Source organism: Equus przewalskii, chromosome 10 (assembly GCF_037783145.1).
Source record: "Equus przewalskii isolate Varuska chromosome 10, EquPr2, whole genome shotgun sequence".
Lineage (NCBI taxonomy): Eukaryota > Metazoa > Chordata > Mammalia > Perissodactyla > Equidae > Equus > Equus przewalskii.
Window position 1 is genome coordinate 18,937,280 of NC_091840.1, and position 19,175 is coordinate 18,956,454.

The 19,175-nt window shown below is 42.4% G+C and overlaps 1 protein-coding gene and 1 long non-coding RNA gene across 4 annotated transcripts; one reads left to right on the plus strand and one right to left on the minus strand.

Moving 5' to 3' along the window:
• Nucleotides 1–5,714: 5,714 nt before the first annotated feature.
• On the minus strand, nt 5,715–8,198 carry LOC139074026 (uncharacterized). The gene is made up of 3 exons (XR_011523316.1): nt 8,097–8,198; nt 6,550–8,020; nt 5,715–5,768 (listed from the first exon to the last, which is right to left on the minus strand). It is a non-coding gene; the product is annotated as an uncharacterized lncRNA (long non-coding RNA).
• On the plus strand, nt 8,196–18,871 carry CCDC43 (coiled-coil domain containing 43). Of its 3 annotated transcripts, XM_070561804.1 has the most exons (6): nt 8,244–8,477; nt 8,827–8,958; nt 11,970–12,057; nt 13,748–13,883; nt 15,675–15,733; nt 17,242–18,871. In XM_070561804.1, the coding sequence occupies exons 1-6, from the start codon at nt 8,274–8,276 to the stop codon at nt 17,427–17,429; spliced, it is 807 nt and encodes a 268-aa protein (XP_070417905.1). In that variant the 5' UTR covers nt 8,244–8,273; the 3' UTR covers nt 17,430–18,871. The 3 variants fall into 3 exon arrangements, 2 of the variants coding, with proteins under 2 accessions (XP_008518838.1, XP_070417905.1); XM_008520616.2 differs by lacking the exon at nt 8,827–8,958 and having other exon boundaries at nt 8,196–8,477; XR_011523314.1 differs by lacking the exons at nt 8,827–8,958; nt 15,675–15,733; nt 17,242–18,871 and adding an exon at nt 15,000–15,070 and having other exon boundaries at nt 8,196–8,477; nt 13,748–14,899.
• The last annotated feature ends 304 nt before the right edge of the window (nt 18,872–19,175 follow it).

Below are 19,175 nucleotides of genomic sequence, written 5' to 3' on the forward strand. Positions count from 1 at the left end.
TCGGTGGCCTGGGGTTCACTGGTTTGGATCCCAGGTGTGGACATGGCACCGCTTGGCAAACGCCATGCTGTGGTAGGCGTCCCACGTATAAAGTAGAGAAAGATGGGCACGATGTTAGCTCAGGGCCAGTCTTCCTCAGCAAAAAGAGGAGGACTGGCAGTAGTTAGCTCAGGGCTAATCTTCCTCAAAAAAAAAAAAAAAAAAATCAGCTCATCACAGAACAAAGGCTGATTTCCCAATATCTAAAAAACCCAATAGATACCGCAAAGACCAGTAACCCAACTGAAAATGGGTAAGGGAACATTCACAGAAAGGAAATACAAAGAGCATTCAAATATGCTCAACCTCACCTAAAATAAAAGAAATGCAAATTAAATCTACACCAACCTGCCATTTTTCACTTAGACTGGCAGAGATCAATTTTGCTTGATAGGGCCAAACTGCCTCACATACTGGTTGTATCAGTCTCTTCTGCAAGGCAATTTGGCCTTATGTAGCAAAATTACAAATGTACATATCTTTCCACCCAGGAACCCATTTCTAGGAGTTATTTTACAGATATATTCACACACATGTGATATGATTCATGTCATAAAGCTTCTACCCAGCTCTGCAGCAGCTGCCAGTCCGATGGTGCTTACCAGAGAAACGCCTGTGAAATAACGACATGGAAAAGGATGCAGATATATTGATTTAATTATTGTATTTTGCAAATACACATGGAGTGCTTTCTATGATGTTCAAAGTGCTTTAATAATAGTCATTAGTTTAATCCTCATAATGCTATGAGGCAGGGAGTAACTATGCCCATTTTATACATGGGAACACTGAGGTTACAGCTTGCTTGAGGTCACACAACCCGAAAGTATTAGTGCTGGATGGCAGCCTGACTTCAGCGGCCACACTCTTAACACTGCTCTCTGCTGCCTCTCAATTTAAGGCAAAACGGAAAAAGAAAATCAGTACAGTGATATTAAAATTTGACAAAATACACTTTCAGAGATAAAAAATTATTTGGGATACAGGTGTCATTGTTTGATGATAAATAATTCACCAGGAACTATAATAATCTAGTACTTGTATGAATCTAACAACATACCTTCAAAATATTTAAGGCAGATATACAAGGGAAGACTGAAAAATCTATAAATATAGTGAGACATTTTAGCATACTTTTCCCCAAAAAAGCATGATAGATGGAACAAAAATAAAATGAAATTAGTAACACATAAAAGATTAAATGATATAACTTCAATATACAAATATTAGAAAATGAATACTATTTTCCAGTACACATAGAACATTATAAAAATTGCTTTATAGAAGGCCACTAAAGTATCAACCAATACCAAAGAATCAACATCATACAGAGCATAACCTATGACCACAATATAATGAAGTTAGAATTCAACAACAGATTTTTTTTCCTGCTTTTTCTTCCCAAATCACCCCAGTACATAGTTGTATATTTTAGTTGTGGGTCCTTCTAGTTGGGGCATGTGGGATGCCGCGTCAACGTGACCTGATGAGTGGTGCCATGTCCACGGCTAGGATCCGAACTGGCGAAACCCTGGGTGCCCGAAGTGGACTGCGCAAACTTGGCCACGGCGCCAGCCCCAACAGATATATATTTTTTAAAAGTAGTAAAACAAAACGCATACCTCTAGAAATTTAAAACTACACTTTGTAGTAATTCATGGTAGGAGAATAAAACAATAGAAATTGTACTATATTTAGAACTCCAACAATGAAAAAGTACACATCACCAGCTGTGAGATTCCTTTTATTTAAAAAAATTTTTTTTTGAGGAAGATTAGCCCTGAGCTAACGGCTGCCAATCCTCCTCTTTTTGCTGAGGAAGACTGGCCCTGAGCTAACATCTATGCCCACCTTTCTCTACTTTATATGTGGGACTCCTGCCACAGCATGGTCTGATGAGTGGTGCATAGGTCAGCCCCCAGGATCCGAACCGGTGAACCCCGGGCTGCTGAAGCAGAACGTACAAACTTAACCACTGTGCCACCAGGCTGGCCCCAAGATTCCTTTTAAAAAGTTGTAACATTCAGCTAAATGTATGACCTTAAACGTATATGCTATATTGGAAAATAAGACAGACTGAAAATGAATCAGCTAAGTGTTCAACTTGAGAAATCAGAATATGAACAACAGAGTGCTCCCAAAGATTACAGATGGTCAGAAATAATAAAGAATAGAAATTAATGAAAAAGCAAAAAAATAAAAAGTGTACTCCTACCAATCAGTATGGAAAAGACAAATAAATAAACCAATAGAGAAATCCACAAGAGACATACACAGGCAATTCAGAGATGAGGAAATTTTAATGGCTAATAAACATTAAAAAATGCTCAAATTCACTAGTAATTAGGAAAATGCAAATTAAACAATTAGATGCCATTTCACACCCATTCAAAAATTAAAGTATATTAAAACCAAGTTTTAGGAAAAATGTGAAGAAAAGGACGGCAGTGTACACTGGGCCAAAGCCCTTGGGAGAGGGATTTGGTGACATTCAGTAAGGCATATGCCCTTAACCCAGCAATTCTGTTTCTAGGTATATCCTGCTCCCCAAAGAGAGGTGCGCATCCCTCGGGCACAAGATAATCACAGAGGTGCTGAAAGGACATATTAGAATTTAAATTTATTTTTTATCTACAAGAAAAACAAGTAAGCTTTACTAATCTTTAGGAAGCAGATTGATACTAGTACCCTCCCTGGGCCTCTCCTGTCAGACACCCTGGGTTGTGCAGCAAGGCAGGGGCATTATCTGGGTAAGGAGTAAAGGGAGCTTCACATCTGAGGTGCTGCGTGTGTTCTCTTTCAGCGTTCCCTGGTGTGTTTGCTTTCCTGGGTTCTATGCAGTTTACACACGCCCAAATAAATGGATTTACAGCCTAATGCTATCTGGATTTAATTTTCCTAATCCCCCAAAGTGAACAAGGGGTTTAACAAGATTCCTTTGAAGAAGCAAGATTAAGATTACAAACAATCCTAATGACTCACACAAAAGTGCACACTCCAGGTACAAACACTCAGGTTCAATGAAAATCCAAGCGAGGACGGGGAGTCGGCTGGCCAAGGAGTGAGAAAATCACTCTAGTTCAAGAGAAACTCTGGCCAGTAATGAATCCTTACCATTATGGAACTACAAACTCAAAAATGGCTAGGATGGCAAATTTTATGTTAGGTGCATCTCACCACAATTAAAAATAAAATTAAAAAAAAAAAGTGGGGAAAGTAATGAGTATATTCACCCACATTCACTAAGGATTTTTTTTTTTAAGATTTTATTTTTTCCTTTTTCTCCCCAAAGCCCCCTGGTACATAGTTGTGTATTTTTAGTTGTGGGTCCTTCTAGTTATGGCATGTGGGATGCTGCCTCAGCGTAGCTTGACGAGCGGTGCCATGTCCGCACCCAGGATTCGAACTGGTGAAACCCTGGGCTGCCCAAGCGGAGCGCACGAACTTAACCACTCGGCCATGGGGCCAGCCCCTCACTTGATTTTTGTATCACAAATAAGTAAATACTTGCAATATTATTTACTGCATTTTTAAGTTGCCCTTTTTATAATTATCTTCTTGGTTGTTTTTGTTTTTACTTATTTATTTGAAGAAGATTAGCCCTGAGCTAACATCTGCTGCCAAACCTTCTCTTTTTGCTGAGGAAGACTGGCCCTGAGCTAACATCCATGCCCACCTTCCTCTACTTTATATGTGGGGCGCCTACCACAGCATGGCTTGACAAACAGTGTATAGGTCCACACCTGGGATCTGAACCAGCGAACCCTGGGCCACAGAAGTAGAACGTGTGAACTTAACCGCTGAGCCATCGGGCTGGCCCCTATAGGTATCTTCTTGTATGTCTTATGATGGACATACTAATTTGGTATAGTGGTTCACATATGTAATTCATAAATAAATACATATTCATACATTGGAGGTGCATGGTGAAAATATCTTTACTGCTAAGAGTTATGTGGCAAAAATATGTTTGATGCTCACTGGCCTAGAGAAACCTTCCTACGGGTGGGCAAGGAGACATAGAAGAATGTGAATTGAGGGGCCGGCTTGGTGGTGCAGCAGTTAAGTTCACACATTCCGCTTCTCGGTGGCCCCGGATTCACTGGTTCGGATCCTGGTGCGGACATGGCATCGCTTGGCAAAAGCCATGCTGTGGTAAGCGTCCCACATATAAAAAAAGTAGAGGCAGATGGGCATGAATGTTAGCTCAGGGCCAGTCTTCCTCAGCAAAAAGAGGAGGATTGGCAGCAAATGTTACCTCAGGGCTAATCTTCCTCAAAAAAAAAAAAAGTGAATTGAAGCACTATTTGGAAAACTGGGAAATAACTGAAATGTCCATCAAGAGAGGAATGGGTCAACTGGGGCATATTCAAGCAGTGGAATACTATACAGTGGTTTAAAAGGATGGATAAGAGCTACATGTATCAACATGGGTAAATACTTTAAACAATCAAGTGAAAAAAAGTACACTGCAGAATGAAAAGTCCAACATGCAAAACAATGTGATATATTGTTTATGGATACATACACATGGATGGATACATAAGTACATAGATATGTTGTAATATGTATTACATATGTAGCAATATGTACTATGTTTCAAAACATTCAAGCAGAAGATAAACACCAAATTCAGGAATACTGGTTACCTCTGGGGAGGGAAGGAAGAAAATGAGATTGGAGGGAGGGCTTCAAGTAGCCTTTATTTCTTAAAAAAAAAAAAAAATGCAAGGTAAATAAACATAACATATAGTTTGTAATTTTTAAAACAAGGTGTTTTAAAACTGGTCTCCATGAGTTCTCCTCCCTGGTAACAACCATCCTCACATCCTTGTGTATCTTTCCAGAGATATTTTATGCATATGCTAGAACACATATGTACAGTAGTCTCCTTACCTCACTTTCTTTTTAAACACAAATGATAGCAAACATTACATACTGTTCTGAGATTTACTTTTTTCTTAACAATGTATCTTGACTTTTGTTACATGTCAGTACATAAAGAACTTCCTTCATTTTTATAGCTGCACAATACTTCATTTGGCTTTTTTGAGTTAGTCTCCTACAGAGAAAACGTAGACTATTTCTGTTCTTTTACTACAATAAGCTTCACTGCAATGAATATCCTTATAAATATGTCATTCTGCACAAATGTATCATAAGAAACTCCCAGAAGCAGAAATGCTAGGTCTTTTCAAATTGCCCTCCAACAAGATTTTATCGATTCACTTCCTGCTCCAGCATTTTCCAATGCCTGTTACCCAATCACAGATCAACAGTGTATTATCAGACTTTATGATCTGAAAAGCAAACATAGTATCTCATTGCAAGTTTAAATTGCATATATATTTTTTAATTCTTTTTTTTTTTTTTGCTGAGGAAGATTTTTTGTGGAGCTAACATCTGTGCCAATCTTCCTCTGTTTTGTATGTGGGATGCTGCCACAGCATGGCTTGATGAGCAGTGTGTAGGTTCCCAGCTGGGATCCGAACCCATGAACCATGGGCCGCCAAAGTGACGCACACAAACTTAACCATTACATCACCAGGCTGGCTCCCTAATTTGCATATTTTTAAAATTAGAAACGTGACAGCACATTTTTATAGTGTAAAAAGCCATTTTGAATTTTTCTGTAAGCTTTCTGTCATTTGTCCAGTTGAATGAATTTTTTGCGGGGGGGGGAAGATGATTAGCCCTGAGCTAACATCTGCTACCAATCCTCTTTTTTACTGAGGAAGACTGGCCCTGAGCTAACATCTGTGCCCATCTTCCTCTATTTTGTATGTGGGATGCCCCCACAGCATGGCTTGATGAGCAGTGTACAGGTCCATGCCCAGGATCCAAACCTGTGAACTCTGGGCCACCAAACCAGAGTGAACAACCCTAACCACTATGCCACTAGTCCGGCCCCTCCAATGAGGACACTTTTTAATGCAGGGTCTGGAGACCCTTTGCTCAGTTTTGTGAGAAGCTCCTGATGCCTTCAAAAAACCTCTGTGCATTATACCAATATCAATTTCCTGATTTTGATATTGTACTAGAATTATGTAAGATGTTACCAAGGCGGGGGAAACTGGGTGAAGGTGCACAGGTCTCTAGGTACTATTTTTGCAACTTCCTGTGAGTAATTATTACAAAATAAAAAGTTAAAAACACCAAAATTCTGTGCTACTTTTCTGATTGTGGGGGCTCTGCACTGACCTCAAACTACGATCCTTGAGCCATGATGGCTCCCAAGTCTGTCAATGGAAAAGCCCCACCTGCAACACAGCTGTTGGGTTGGAAGGTACATCTGAGGACATGAAACAGGGGCAAGCCTTGGGGCCAGCCCAGTGGTGCAGCAGTTAAGTTCGCAAATTCTGCTTTGCCGGCCCAGGGTTTGCCATGTTTGGATCCTGGGAGTGGATCTATGCACTGCTTGTCAAGCCATGCTGTGGGGGTGTCCCACATATAAAGCAGAGGAAGGTGGGCATGGATGTTAGCTCAGGGCCAGTCTTCCTCAGCAAAAACAGGAGGATTGGAAGCAGATATTAACTCCGGGATAATCTTCCTTAAAAAGAAAAAAAGAAAGAAAAGAAACAGGGGCAAGTCTTTGGGGGCTGATTCTGGCCTCTGACTCCATTACTGTTACATTCTGACAGTGAGCACACAGAAGCCAGTGGGCTAATAGTCACACTATCCCGTATTTCTACTGAGCTTTAGTGTTCCACGTCTATTCACTTACATTATCCCAACGATAATTAAGAGAACTCTCAAGAGGCCCTTTGCAAAGTAGACAAGCCCCTCCTTTTCTTCTTGTCCTCTCCTGAATATCTTCTATCTGAACTCTGTTGCTGGAGCCACAGGTGATTCTCTGGAGGCCCCCTAACGAACCTTTGCACACAGTTCCCTGCATCTGGCTCTATCCCCTTTTTCTTCCAGTCTTTTTGCCTTAAGAACTCTTATTTATTCTTCAAAAAAGTGCAAGCATCAGCTCCATTAGGAAGCCTTCCTGGATCCTCCATCTCCACAGCTTCCAACCCCACTCCAACAGGCAACATTAACCTAATCTTCTTCTAGGCATCCTACTGCAACCTCCATTAGCCAAAGCTCCATTAAAACATTTATCCCACTATATTGTCATTATTAGTTTAAACACGTCTGTTGCCACCGGACTGAAGACCCTTTGAGGGCAGAGAATTTGTGACGTTCACCTTTGCATTTTCACTGCTTAGCAGCAATGCCATGCTGTAGGTACTCAAATTTATTTAGTGCATGGAGTTAGGCCAGTGACCCGCCAGCCTCCCCCGCAGTTCACGGAAAGCCAACCCAGGTTCTTGGGTAATTCACTTCAGCCCAGAGCCAGGTGTTCTGCAGAGTCAGCTGAAGTTCTGGCAGCTGTGCGCGAGCTCTTGCCTCTGGTTAGACCCCCTGTACCTGTGTGACTGTGTCTGCTTCCTTAACTTGAAAAAGTGAACAATAAAAGCATCTCCTCACAGAGCGGCTGGGAGGATTACAGGAGATAATGCATCAAAAGCTCTCAGCACAGTGGCTGGCCAAGGTTAAGGAAGGCTCCTCAAAGATATTTCTGTGTAAGCGTTGAATGAGTGAGTGAGTGAAAGAAATGACTTGAGGTTGCCTTTTCAATTACTGAGCACCTACTATGCGTCCCGTACCGCGTTAAGCACCGCACATTGGAGTGGTCTTAACAGATTGCAGGGGGTCAGGGAAGGTTTTCTGGAGCTTGAGTTTTGATAGAGCAGGAGCTTGGAAAGGCGAGGGTGGAAGTAGTTGATAGCGACGGTGGGTACTCTGGCCAGAGGCAGCAGGTTCCTGCTTGAAAGCTGTGTGGGGGTGGGTGGCTTGCTATCCCACGAGTGCGCGCGGAAGGGCAGCTTGGAGATGAGGGCTGGAGCGCTGACATCGAGGTGAGTTCCAGTCCCGCTTAGTTATTAGCCGCGTGACTTTGGCCAAGTTACTGAACCTCTCTGAACTTCCCCAACTGTAAAAAAAGAGTCTGTTAGGAACCCTCACCTGCCAGGGTTCCCGACGGACAACGTGACCACGCGTACGCCAACCTGCACTCTCTTTGGAAGGTACAAAACGCCCAGGACGATCACTACCGGCGCACAGGGATCTCCGCCGGGCGCGCAGGGGCGTGGGTTCCCTCTCCGAGCATGCGCAGTGGGCCCGCGGCGCGGCCCGTCAGGCACTGCGGTAGGCGCCCTGGGGGCTGGCAGGATCGTGACCCCAAGATGGCGGCGCCCAGTGAAGGGGCCGCTGCTGCCTCCGGCGAAGGCGATGGCGGGGGCAGCGGCTTTGGATCGTGGCTGGATGGACGGTTGGAGGCACTGGGAGTGGACCGAGCCATTTACGGTGCCTACATCCTGGGTGTCCTGCAGGAGGAGGAGGAAGAAGAGAAGCTGGACGCCCTGCAGGGTATCCTCTCTGCTTTCCTGGTGAGAAGCCCGGACACATTCCTTTAGCCTCTTGCCGGCCCCTGTCAGTACTTGGTATCCTCTTCCTCTTACCGGGTGTCCCAGAGGATTAGTGGTCTCACCTGGGAGAGGAATACTCTTCTGAGCTCTGGAGTGTGGGGGAAGGAGGTTGCTCCCCAACCAGGGTTTTGGGAAGCCGGAAGATTGCAGGTACATAGAGAGGAATGGCTTTCCCTTTTTCCTGGAGACAAGGCTCTCTCAGATGCCTGTGGGTGAGCTGGGTGAGCATTCTTCCGAAGGCGTTGAAATGTCTAAATGAGAGTTTTGTCGTAAACGTCTGACGACCAATTTCATTCCCTTCCGTTGACAGTGTTCAGAGGAGGGGATAAAGTGCTTTGGGATGTCTGTGCTCCTTAAGAGGCAGTGTCCAGGGCTGTCCATGACAAAAGCCTGCAGGAAGTACCCTCTCGGTTCCTATTTTGGAGGTAGGAGTCCAAAAAAGGTAAGGTAGCAGTAGAGGTCTTTTCATGCCAGGCAGAACTGAAGTAAATAGCGGGCCTGATCTTTTTATAGTACTTTGAAATGCAGTAGTCATTGGTGTGTGTGTGGGCAGTAAATGGGAGAATAAGACAGATCAGAGTTTTTAAAAAGAGATAAACTTGGTACTTAGCCTCTTAGAAGCATATTCAAGAATTCAGAAATGTGTACTTTAAGGTGTATTTAAGTAGTATGTCACCAAGATGTCCACTTTTCCAACCTGATCATTTCTGCTGCCATCATTTCCACTTACACTTACTTGGTGGACATGCAGTTTGTTGTGCACACGGTTGAAATATAACACTAGTGCAGCTGTCCCAGGTGCTCCTTGCAAGGGCCCCTTTTAGTCCCAGAGCCTGCTCTGGTGAGATTGACCTATAAGTGGGAAAAGCTTTAACATAGCTTGTGATGCAGTTCATAAGGTCAGTGGAATACAACACAGTGGAATAAATTGTTTTCTTGGGCCCTGACATTGCAGCTTGTAGGGGGAAAGAGTAGAAGGCAAGCAATTTAAGTTAGTTTTTTATTTTTAGCTGGGAAGTTTCTAAAGACTCCATGAAAAAGAAATCGAAATAACTTGAGTGCCCACTGGTACCAGCTCCTTTACCTGTTCTATTCATGGTGTCATTATTTGGAGCTGTAGGTCTGCTGATAAAGGCAGGCATGAATTTGCCTTAGACTATTACTGTCTCTTGGTAGAAAAGACAAAGTCATCTAGGACCAGATTTGGTTCTTTATATCTGCCTCTTGTTTGCATAAACTGCAGAAGACAAACTCATTTTTAAGGGTGGCTTCCCCCTTCCCTCTGCCCGATTCACACACCATGCTTAATTTTCTCATAGTTTTCCCAACCCCTTCTTTGTAGAAAATGACTTTGGGAAGAATTAGCCAGGAATTGGCCAAGCAGGGGTCCTGCCTATGAAACAAATGAGGAGCAACTTTACAGAGCAGGCAGGCTGATGAATATGGCGTATATCAAACACGTCATTCACAGTGCTGCTTACTGTCTGTCAGTCAGCTGGGCTGCATGTGAAAGCCTCTAACTGTTATGCCAAATCCCTTTCTAGGAAAAACAAAGGCATAGCCAATTCAATCACCAGATTGTATTAGGATTCAATATTAGGTATTAAGAAGTTTGTCAGCAACAATTTGAGGTAAGATTCAAGAATAGTATTTATAGTCAGGAGCAAATAACGGTAAACAAAAGCTTTCTATCATTCTTCTCTTTATTCCCCCCAATAGCATTTGCATTGATTGATCGGTCAAATTTTTATTGATGGATTACTCTCTGCCAGGCACTGCCCTGAGTGCTTAGGGTACATCAGGGAACAAAACAGAAATCCCTGCCCTCAGGGGTTACATTCTGGCAGGGAAAGAGATAATCAGTAAATTATATAGTATGTTAGAAAATGATAGGTGCTAGGAAGAAAGGAACATTGCAAGAGGATCAGGAGTGGAATGGAGGGGTGAGTTGCGATTTTAAGTAGGGCCATTACATTACATTAAGTAGGGTATTACATTTTATGGCAGCTGTTTATATACCAGCCTTCTGAATTATAAGTGTCATGAGGCCAGGGACTTTTTCTCACTCATCTCTTTGCACTCGTCTTAGTGCCTTGCACATAGGTGGCACCATCTGGATGAACAAATGAACAAATGGAAGGACAGACTACTTTGGTTTGGGTGAGGAAACTGGGAGAATAAGCCACCGTGTCCTCCAAGAACACCTTTTCTCTTTTGCCTCTCCGCTCCTTTTCCTGTCCTTTTTTCTTTTCCTCTTCCTCGGCTTTTTATGCTGGGGATCCATGAACTACAGGAACTTTGGACCAAAGAAGGACTATATGTCTAGGATTTGCGCTAAAAGGATGCAGGGTAGAGGATGGAATCCTTTGTCGGGTGCAAAATAAGGATATCCACAATAAGTCTGCCTTCTGCTCCTCCTCACTTTTCTTTGGGAGATAGCATAATATAATGGTTGAGAACATGGGCTCAGAGCCAGACTGCTTGGGTTCAAATCCTGTTTAATTCACTTATTACTTGTCTGACCTCAGGCAAGTTCCTTAACCTCTGTGCCTTGGTTTCCTCATCTCTAAGTCAAGAGTACTAATAGTACTTACTTCCTGGGATTGCTTTAAGAATTGGGAGTTCTTATGTAAAGTATTTAGAACAGTGCATGGCACATGGTAAGCACTTAGTAAATGTGAACTCTGACAGCTCGTCCTGAGGGTAGAACGTGAAGATGACGAAGGCAGCCATAATGAAGATGGAGGGAAATACCTGTATTTATTGAAATGCGTATTCTTTGCCAAGCAGAGTAGGCACTTTATACACATTCTCATTCCTCCTCACTAAAATCCTGGGAAGATGTAGAGCTCAGAAAGTTAAGAAGCTTGCTCATAGATCTGGAATTTGAATTTGAGTATGTCTGACACCAAAGCCGACATCCTTTTTGTTATAGCACGCCAAGGAGGATTAGTTAGCAGCAGAATATGTGTGCTTATGTAAAATTGACAGAGGGATGGGTGGATAGGAGACCACCTTCTCACTTACCTCCTCTTTATTACGAGTCAGCCAGCTCATGGATATGTTCCAGCAGGGGAGTTGATAACCTTGGAGAACATACCCAGTCAAGTATATCGGCCAAGGAAGATTTCACAGAGGAGAGTTTTGACTCAGGCAACAGTTTCTGGCTCCAAAAGAATGAGGAGGAGCGCTCTGAGTTGGTGGGAGTCCTTTCCCCTGGAGCTTGGCAGGGTGGAGTGGGTGCTCTTGACCCAGCAGGTGTGGATTCTGGGGCTCACACACAGAGTTGCTTCTGGGTCCAAAGCCTCAGGAGAGAAACATGCTGTGTATTCTGTGGCTCCCAAACCCTCCCCTGATTTTTTTCATCACCGGCAGGGAGAGCTGTACTCACCGTAGGCCTTGTTCAGGTGGAGGGCTCCATCAGGACATTAATCGGTCTACTTTTCCAATTAGGAAGAAGATTCCCTTCTTAACATCTGCAAGGAGATTGTGGAACGATGGTCGGAAACTCAGAATGTTGTCACCAAGGTGAAAAAAGAAGGTAGAGTTGGAGTTTTACGTCTAACCTCCAGGGCCTTTTCCAACGACTACTATACGGCTGTGAAGGAGGGAGTTTTTAGTTTCCTCTGTTGGATGCTTATTTTCTCTAAGATAGTTTAAACAGGCTAACACCCAGCAGCTTACTTTAACTTTCTGACTGAACATTGGTTTTCTTTTCCCTGTAACATCTTTCCACTTCAGCTGACCACAGTTCATTGTGGTATTTACTTTTTTCTTTTTCTTTTTTTTTTTTGTGAGGAAGATTGGCCCTGAGCTAACATGTGTTACCAATCTCCCTCTTTTTGCTTGAGGAAGATTGTTGCTGAGCTAACATCTGTGCCAATCTTCTGCTTTATGTGGGGTGCTACCACGGTGTGGCTTGACAAATGGTGCTAGGTCCACGCCCGGGATCCGAACCTGCAACCCCGGGCCACCAAAGTGGAGGACAGGAACTTAACTGCTGTGCCACCAGGCTGGCCCCTACTTTTTCTTTTTCATCCTCTTTCCACTGTCCCTTATAGATTTATTTGCATTGCAGATGTAGGATCGGCTATACTTTCCCACCTCCCAGCTTTTTTCATATTCTCATTTCACAGCACAAATTATGATTGATCTTTTGCTTTATTCAACTAAACATTTCACTCTTTAAAATGAAGAGAAATGGGTTAATATACTCACCATTAGGATGATAAATTAGCTGCAGAAAAATCAAATCTTAAAAGCCAAACTTGAATAGAATCTATTCTAAACTATCTACACATTGGTTCTCAGTCTCGGCTGTGCATTAGAATCAGTTCATGTACTGTAAAAAATGCTAGTGCTGGGGCCCGCCTGGTGGCACAGCGGGTAAGTTTGCATGTTCTGTTCTGCTTCAGTGGCCTGGGGTTCGCTGTGTTTGGATCCCGGGTGCAGACATGGCACTGCTTGTCAGGCCATGCTGTGGCAGGCGTCCCACATATAAAGTAGAGGAAGAAGGGCACGGATGTTAGCTCAGGGCCAGTCTTCCTCAGCAAAAACAGGAGGATTGGTGGCAGATGTCAGCTCAGGGCTAATCTTCCTCCAAAAAAAAAAATGCTAGTGCTTGGGCCGTACCATGGGCCAATTATATAAACATCTTTGGGGTTGGGGCCCAGGCATTGGTTTTTTTAAAAGCTTCGCTAGATGATTCTAATGTGCATTCAGGCATGAGAGCCACTACTTGACACCATTGCCTCCTTTTTATGAGAATAGAGAACTTAATAGTTGATTTTATTTTAAAATAATCTAAGAATTTCACCTAGCCTAATTATCAGTAGGAAAGGGACCGGCTTAAGTTGATTCTAGATTCCTTCTTATGTTTCTGGCTTGAGAGGGGAGCAAGTTGCCTGTTTGGAGGCTTAATTTCTCTAGTTTCAGCGCAGTGCCTTTTAACCTTTTTTTTTAAAGCAGCAGAACTTCAGTATATAAAACAAGTAAAAGTAGGGCTGCTCTGACTGAAGATGGACACAAGACCTAATGCCTGCCCTGCGTGGCCTTTTCTTGCCTTTGTCGTGAGCCCTGAGGCACCTCCTTTGAACCCCAGGACTCTAAGGAGTCAGCAGATGCCGTTGCCTTGACTCCAAGCACTGCCTGGGTGGACTAGCCGTTCGGTGAGCTTGTTTTCTCTCGCATACAACCTTGTTGTCTCTCCCTTCCCTTCCACCACCTCCCAGATGAGGTACAGGCCATTGCCACCCTAATTGAGAAGCAGGCACAGATCGTGGTGAAGCCCAGGATGGTGTCAGAAGAGGAGAAGCAGAGAAAAGCTGCGCTCCTGGCCCAGTACGCTGATGTGACAGATGAAGAGGAATATCCTTTTTGGAGTCCTGTCACCTGTTCCTTAAGCCTCAAGCCAAAAGCGTTTGCTGGTTGCAGTGAGCTTTGCAAAGCTGCCAATCCCCCCCTGTACTGTAGCTTAATTTTCTCCTCTCAGGTGTCAGTGATTTATGGCCCTTCGTGGGTGTAGGGAATGACGTAGGAATAGTTGATACTGGGTGTAAATTTTACTACACATAATCAGTATACTCCTCAAAACTTCAGTGTAAAACAAATAATGCCTTAACAATGGATCGTTTGTATTGTGTTTTCAGAAAATAAGATATAGCTGTCATTCTTTATATTTGCATAATATAATACCTTTCTGTGCAGTACACCGTCACATGTATAATCCATCTCTATATTCCTTCCCAGTTGATAAGGAAATTGAGGCACTAAGAGATGAATGGGTGATCAGAGATATTCATACAATTAGTGGCAAAACCAGAACTAGAACCTGGATATTTTTGGATGAGGGATTCCCAAATTTCGACCAGTTTCATTTGAATCTCTTTAAAAAAAATATTCCAGTTACCACGTAATGAAAAAGGAGACTGAGCCCCCAGCAACACCAGGATAAATCTGGGATTTGAGTTGGGACTCTGTAAAAACACAGTGTTGCTGGTAGGGGCAGGTTTGGTTCCCTGTGAATTTGAAATTTGTTTGGGAAATACTTAGCTTACCGAGCCTCCTTGAATGGAGTAGACACCATACCAGAAATGGCAGCTGTCTAATCCCTAGTTTAGGAAAGAATTCTTAAAACTCTTTGGGGCCAACTTCTCTTCTGGTTTTTCCTCATGATTTTTCTTGCCAGGCTTGGCAGAGCTATGGTTCTGTCAACTTTAAAGTAAAATAGCTAATTATTATACCAGCAAAGTGAGTTTATTCAGGAATAGCAAAAGAATTGCAATCTAGGACATGCAAACTATGCTGAACGACGGAAAAGTCCCGAGAACAAAGGAGAGGAGCTCGCTTTTACAGAGGAAAAAGGGGAGTTGGGAGAGGCTGTTGTAAGTGAAACTTCATTGGAGGAGAGTAAGAGTTCATGGGTGGCAGCCGTTCCTCACTGACTGAGCTATGGCATTTTCCATTGGCTGGGCTTGTTTCTAGGCAAGAAGAAAACCTTCCTTCCTCCTGCTGGAGTAGTGAAGTAGAGGCAACTTCCTGTTGGAGATGCAAGGTAGTCTCTTCCCGTTTGGAGTAGTTAACAGTGAGCGGTAAGGTGTGAGAGCTCCCTCTGCAGGCTTTCCTGACTCCCATTTTAGTTGAGGTTTCCTTTATTAATTTTCACAGTTCCAATTACAAAATTCCATTTCTTGGGCTAGAAAAGAATGTTTTAAGCAGTGTTTGTCCTGAGGGCTTGTTAAAACACAGATTGCTGGGCCCTACCCCTAAAGAGTTTCTGATTTAGTAGGTCCAGGGTGAGACCCAAGAATGTGCATTTCTAACAGGTTGCCAGGGAATTCTAGGTACCACACTTTGAAAACCGCTGTTTTAGAGGTCATCTCACCATCTCGTGGCTTCCTGGTAACGTGGCTGTCCAGCCAGACCAGCTTAAGTTACTTTTTCAGCCTCCAAGAGATAAGGACCTTGCAGATGCTCTGAACAATCTTCCCCAAGTTGTGACTTCTAAAGATGACTCTCCTGGGTTTACCACCGCATCCCTGACAGTGTCCCTCCGTTCAGCAGACTTTTCCTACCCATCAGGTTATTGAGTGTCTTCTGATGTTGGGTTGGGCTGTGCTAACCTTCGTTCTCTATCTGCCTTTCCTTAACGTTGCTCACTGAAGCGGATGAGAAGGACGAGTCAGGTGCCACCACAATGAACATTGGTTCTGACAAGTGTATCCTTCTCTGTGTCTATCCTCGTGTGTTTCTCCATAAAATCCTCCTGAGCAACAGTTTTTATTTTGCTGTTTTTGCAATATTTTATGTTACTGGGGGCTCACTTTACCTCCAGGAACTCAGGTCAGGCCAGCATTATGAGCCTGATTCCTAGGACTGCCCTAAATAGTCAATTTAGCGAGAACTTTTCCCAAAGAAAACATTAGCATCTACTGTGAAGGGGTTAGCTTAGAGAAAGAATTTCTAAGGGAAAATAAAAATCTGTGTTCCCTGTGTATAGCACTGGGTTTCCCAGCACTGTGGAAGCAGTTAAAATAATATTGAAGTTTTGGTCTTTGTCCTCAGAAACCTTATAGTTTGTTGGAAAGATAACACAAACACTGATACTTTCATGCTAAAAATATGGACAGATTGAAACATATGTGCTGAGGAAAGTCCCTACTGACAGAATCACTTAGCTTCCTAGAGGAGGAGGATTTAGAAATCCACCTTCTTCAAGGTGAGAAGTGTGGTGGGTTATCAGAACAGAAGGTTATTTCAGGGAGACTGACTTATTTTAAAGCACTAAAGCAGAAAAAAGCTATGTTTTAAGAGTAGAGAGGAGCTTATCTGGTAGTAAGAGGTTATGTTTTTTTTTTTGAAATTCTTTTTTTTTTTTAAGATTGGCACCTGAGCTAACAACTGTTGCCAATCTTCTTTTTTTTTTTTCTTTCTCTCCCCAAATCCCGCCCCGCCCCCGGTACATAGTTGTATATTTTTTTAGTTGTAGGTCCCTCTGGGTGTGCTATGTGGGACGCCACCTGAGCATGGCCTGATGAGTGGTGCCATGTCTGTGCCCAGGATCTGAACCGGCGAAACCCTGGGCCGCCAAAGCAGAGCCCGCGAACTCAATCACTCGGCCGCGGGGCTGGCTCCAGACATTATGTTTTTAATGTCATAAAAAATGAGAGGGAAAATCTTTGACTAGGTATTTTCTAACTGCAATTAAACATAGTATTTCATATCTTTTATAAATTCAGAGTTTATAGTAGAACATGATTTTCACTTAAGCTTTAGTGATCTAGGAAAAAAAGCAAATTGATAAAGTTTAATAAAGGTAAATAACTTGTTTAACTCTTTTCAAACAGTAGTGCCAAGTACATAAAAATTTTGCTTGTTATATTAATACTTTATTCACTGAACTAGCATAGATACTCCAACAATATTCTGCCGTTGAATCATATAAGTACTTATTCTAGAATGAATTTCATTTTCATAAAATATTTTAACATTCAGATTTAGATAAGTCTGAATGAGATTTTTATTCTGAGGGTGAGCTTTAAACTTTTGTAGTGGTAGTTTTAAGATTTACTATTAGACAAAAGATAAACATAAGGACTTTTTTAAAAACTAGGAATAGGTAGAGAGTATTTAAGACTCAGCATGTAGAGAGAGGACAAGAATGAGGGAAGAGAGCAGTAGTTGGGACCTGTGTGACCTGTACCCTAATGCCTTAACTCACCCGTAGCTCTGTTCCGAAACACCAACGTGGAAGATGTCCTCAATGCCCGAAAACTAGAGCGCGACACACTTCGGGATGAGTCCCAAAGGAAGAAGGAACAGGACAAGCTGCAGAGGGAGAGGGACAAACTAGCTAAGCAGGAGCGCAAGGAAAAGGAAAAGAAAAGGACACAAAGAGGGGAGCGAAAGCGATAACCTTGGTCCACTCCATTCTTTCTCTTCATGAACTTGATCAAAGGGAGAACTGGCTGTGCACACATTTAAGAGAAATGAGAGAACACTGCAAAGTGGTTTGCCAAGGCATTTCCCCTTTTGTTTACATGGTCAAAAGGAAAAACCACAAACACTTCTAATTATAAAATGTGCCATGTCTCTGTGGTGTGGGTAATCAGATAATTGTAGTTATGTCTGTACCAAAGATCTGGAAGGGGCGCAACCTTTATATTTAAATACTGAAGTCCTGAGCTCCTTTTGGCCACTTTAAAAAGTCTTCCCTCACCTTGGATAAACAGCCGGAATATTCAGAAAGCTGACAGTTAAGTTTTTATCCTGAAGGAGGAGAGTCATGACCACTCCTTCCCTGAGATGAAATGTGGGAGTGTAAATTGCTTCAGAAGTAGTATTTACCCTTAAGTGTATTGGTTTATGGCTGAAATAGAAAGCTAATGAAGAGTCCTACCTGGATCTAGATTTTTTGTTACATGGCAACAAGCTAGGAAAATGAGAAGAAATTATTTGGTGTATGTTCTAGATTTGAGAATGTTTTTTTAAAAAAGTTTCAGCCTATGGGAGGAAAAGAGGTATCTTTTTAAGGAGAGAGAGTTACATTTTTCCTCATCTAGGCTGTGATTTTAAGAAGGATGTGTCAGTATTGAGTGCAAGGATATCATTGTTAGCTAGATTCATTTTTTATAATCGTGAATTTTTGATTGCGAGTAGAGATTTTAATCCTGATTTGCCCTAAAACATGAGTATAAAGACCTGATAATTACAGGTTTAGAGAAACTGGAGGAACTGCCCTTTTAAGAAAGAAACACTGGAATTCTCTGCTAACACAAAGATATTTAAGAGTGTACATAGTAGGTGTTCAACAAATTGATTGTGAATGAGTGAGTGAATGGAAAAACTGCTTGGGAGAGTCAAAAGTGAGCAAGAACTCTCCATTTCTACTTTTGTCACAAGCCACATTCAATTGTAAATAAGGCCTTTCTCTACAAGAAGACTGCCTGAAGCGAGCAATTTCTCTGACAAGACAGAAAGTAGATATTTTATACCAGGGGTCGGCAAACTGCTGCCCGCAAGCCAAATTTGGCCCAGTCTGTTTTTGTATGGTGCAAGCTAACAATGGATTTTACATTTTTAAAAGGTTGTAAGAGAAAAGATACGTGACAGAGACCTTATGTGGCCTGCAAAGCCTAAAGTATTTACTATCTGGACCTCTGGAGAAAAAGTTTGCCGACCTGTTTTATACCATTAACTATGAGATTAACACAAATTTTTACCTTTATGCAGAAGGTAAAAAGCAGCATGGTTAAGGAAAAGATGTGTTACCTCTATACACTCCTATAACCGTGGCATTGCAAAAATTAAAAAAAAAAATAACCATCTTTCTAAAAAATAAACTTTATTTAAATTACTGTCTTCCAATTTACTCTGATTCCTTTCAGCTACCATGGAAATGAATTGTGTGTGGATAGTCAGTTAGGAATGTATTTAATTTAACTTTATGCTTTGTTTTGATTAGCCCTATAATCCCTTCTACTAGTAGAACCTCTTCCTGGAATCCATAAAATCTCTGCCTCAGTTTCCCTTTCTGTGAGTTGGGGTATTAGGGTATCAGAAAGATTACCTTGTTTTTTGGAGTCAGTATGTTGGCTTTGCAGTCCTTTGAAGTACTCTTGGAGTCTTAGTCCTTCATGTGGCAGCAGCCATAGGCTGTGG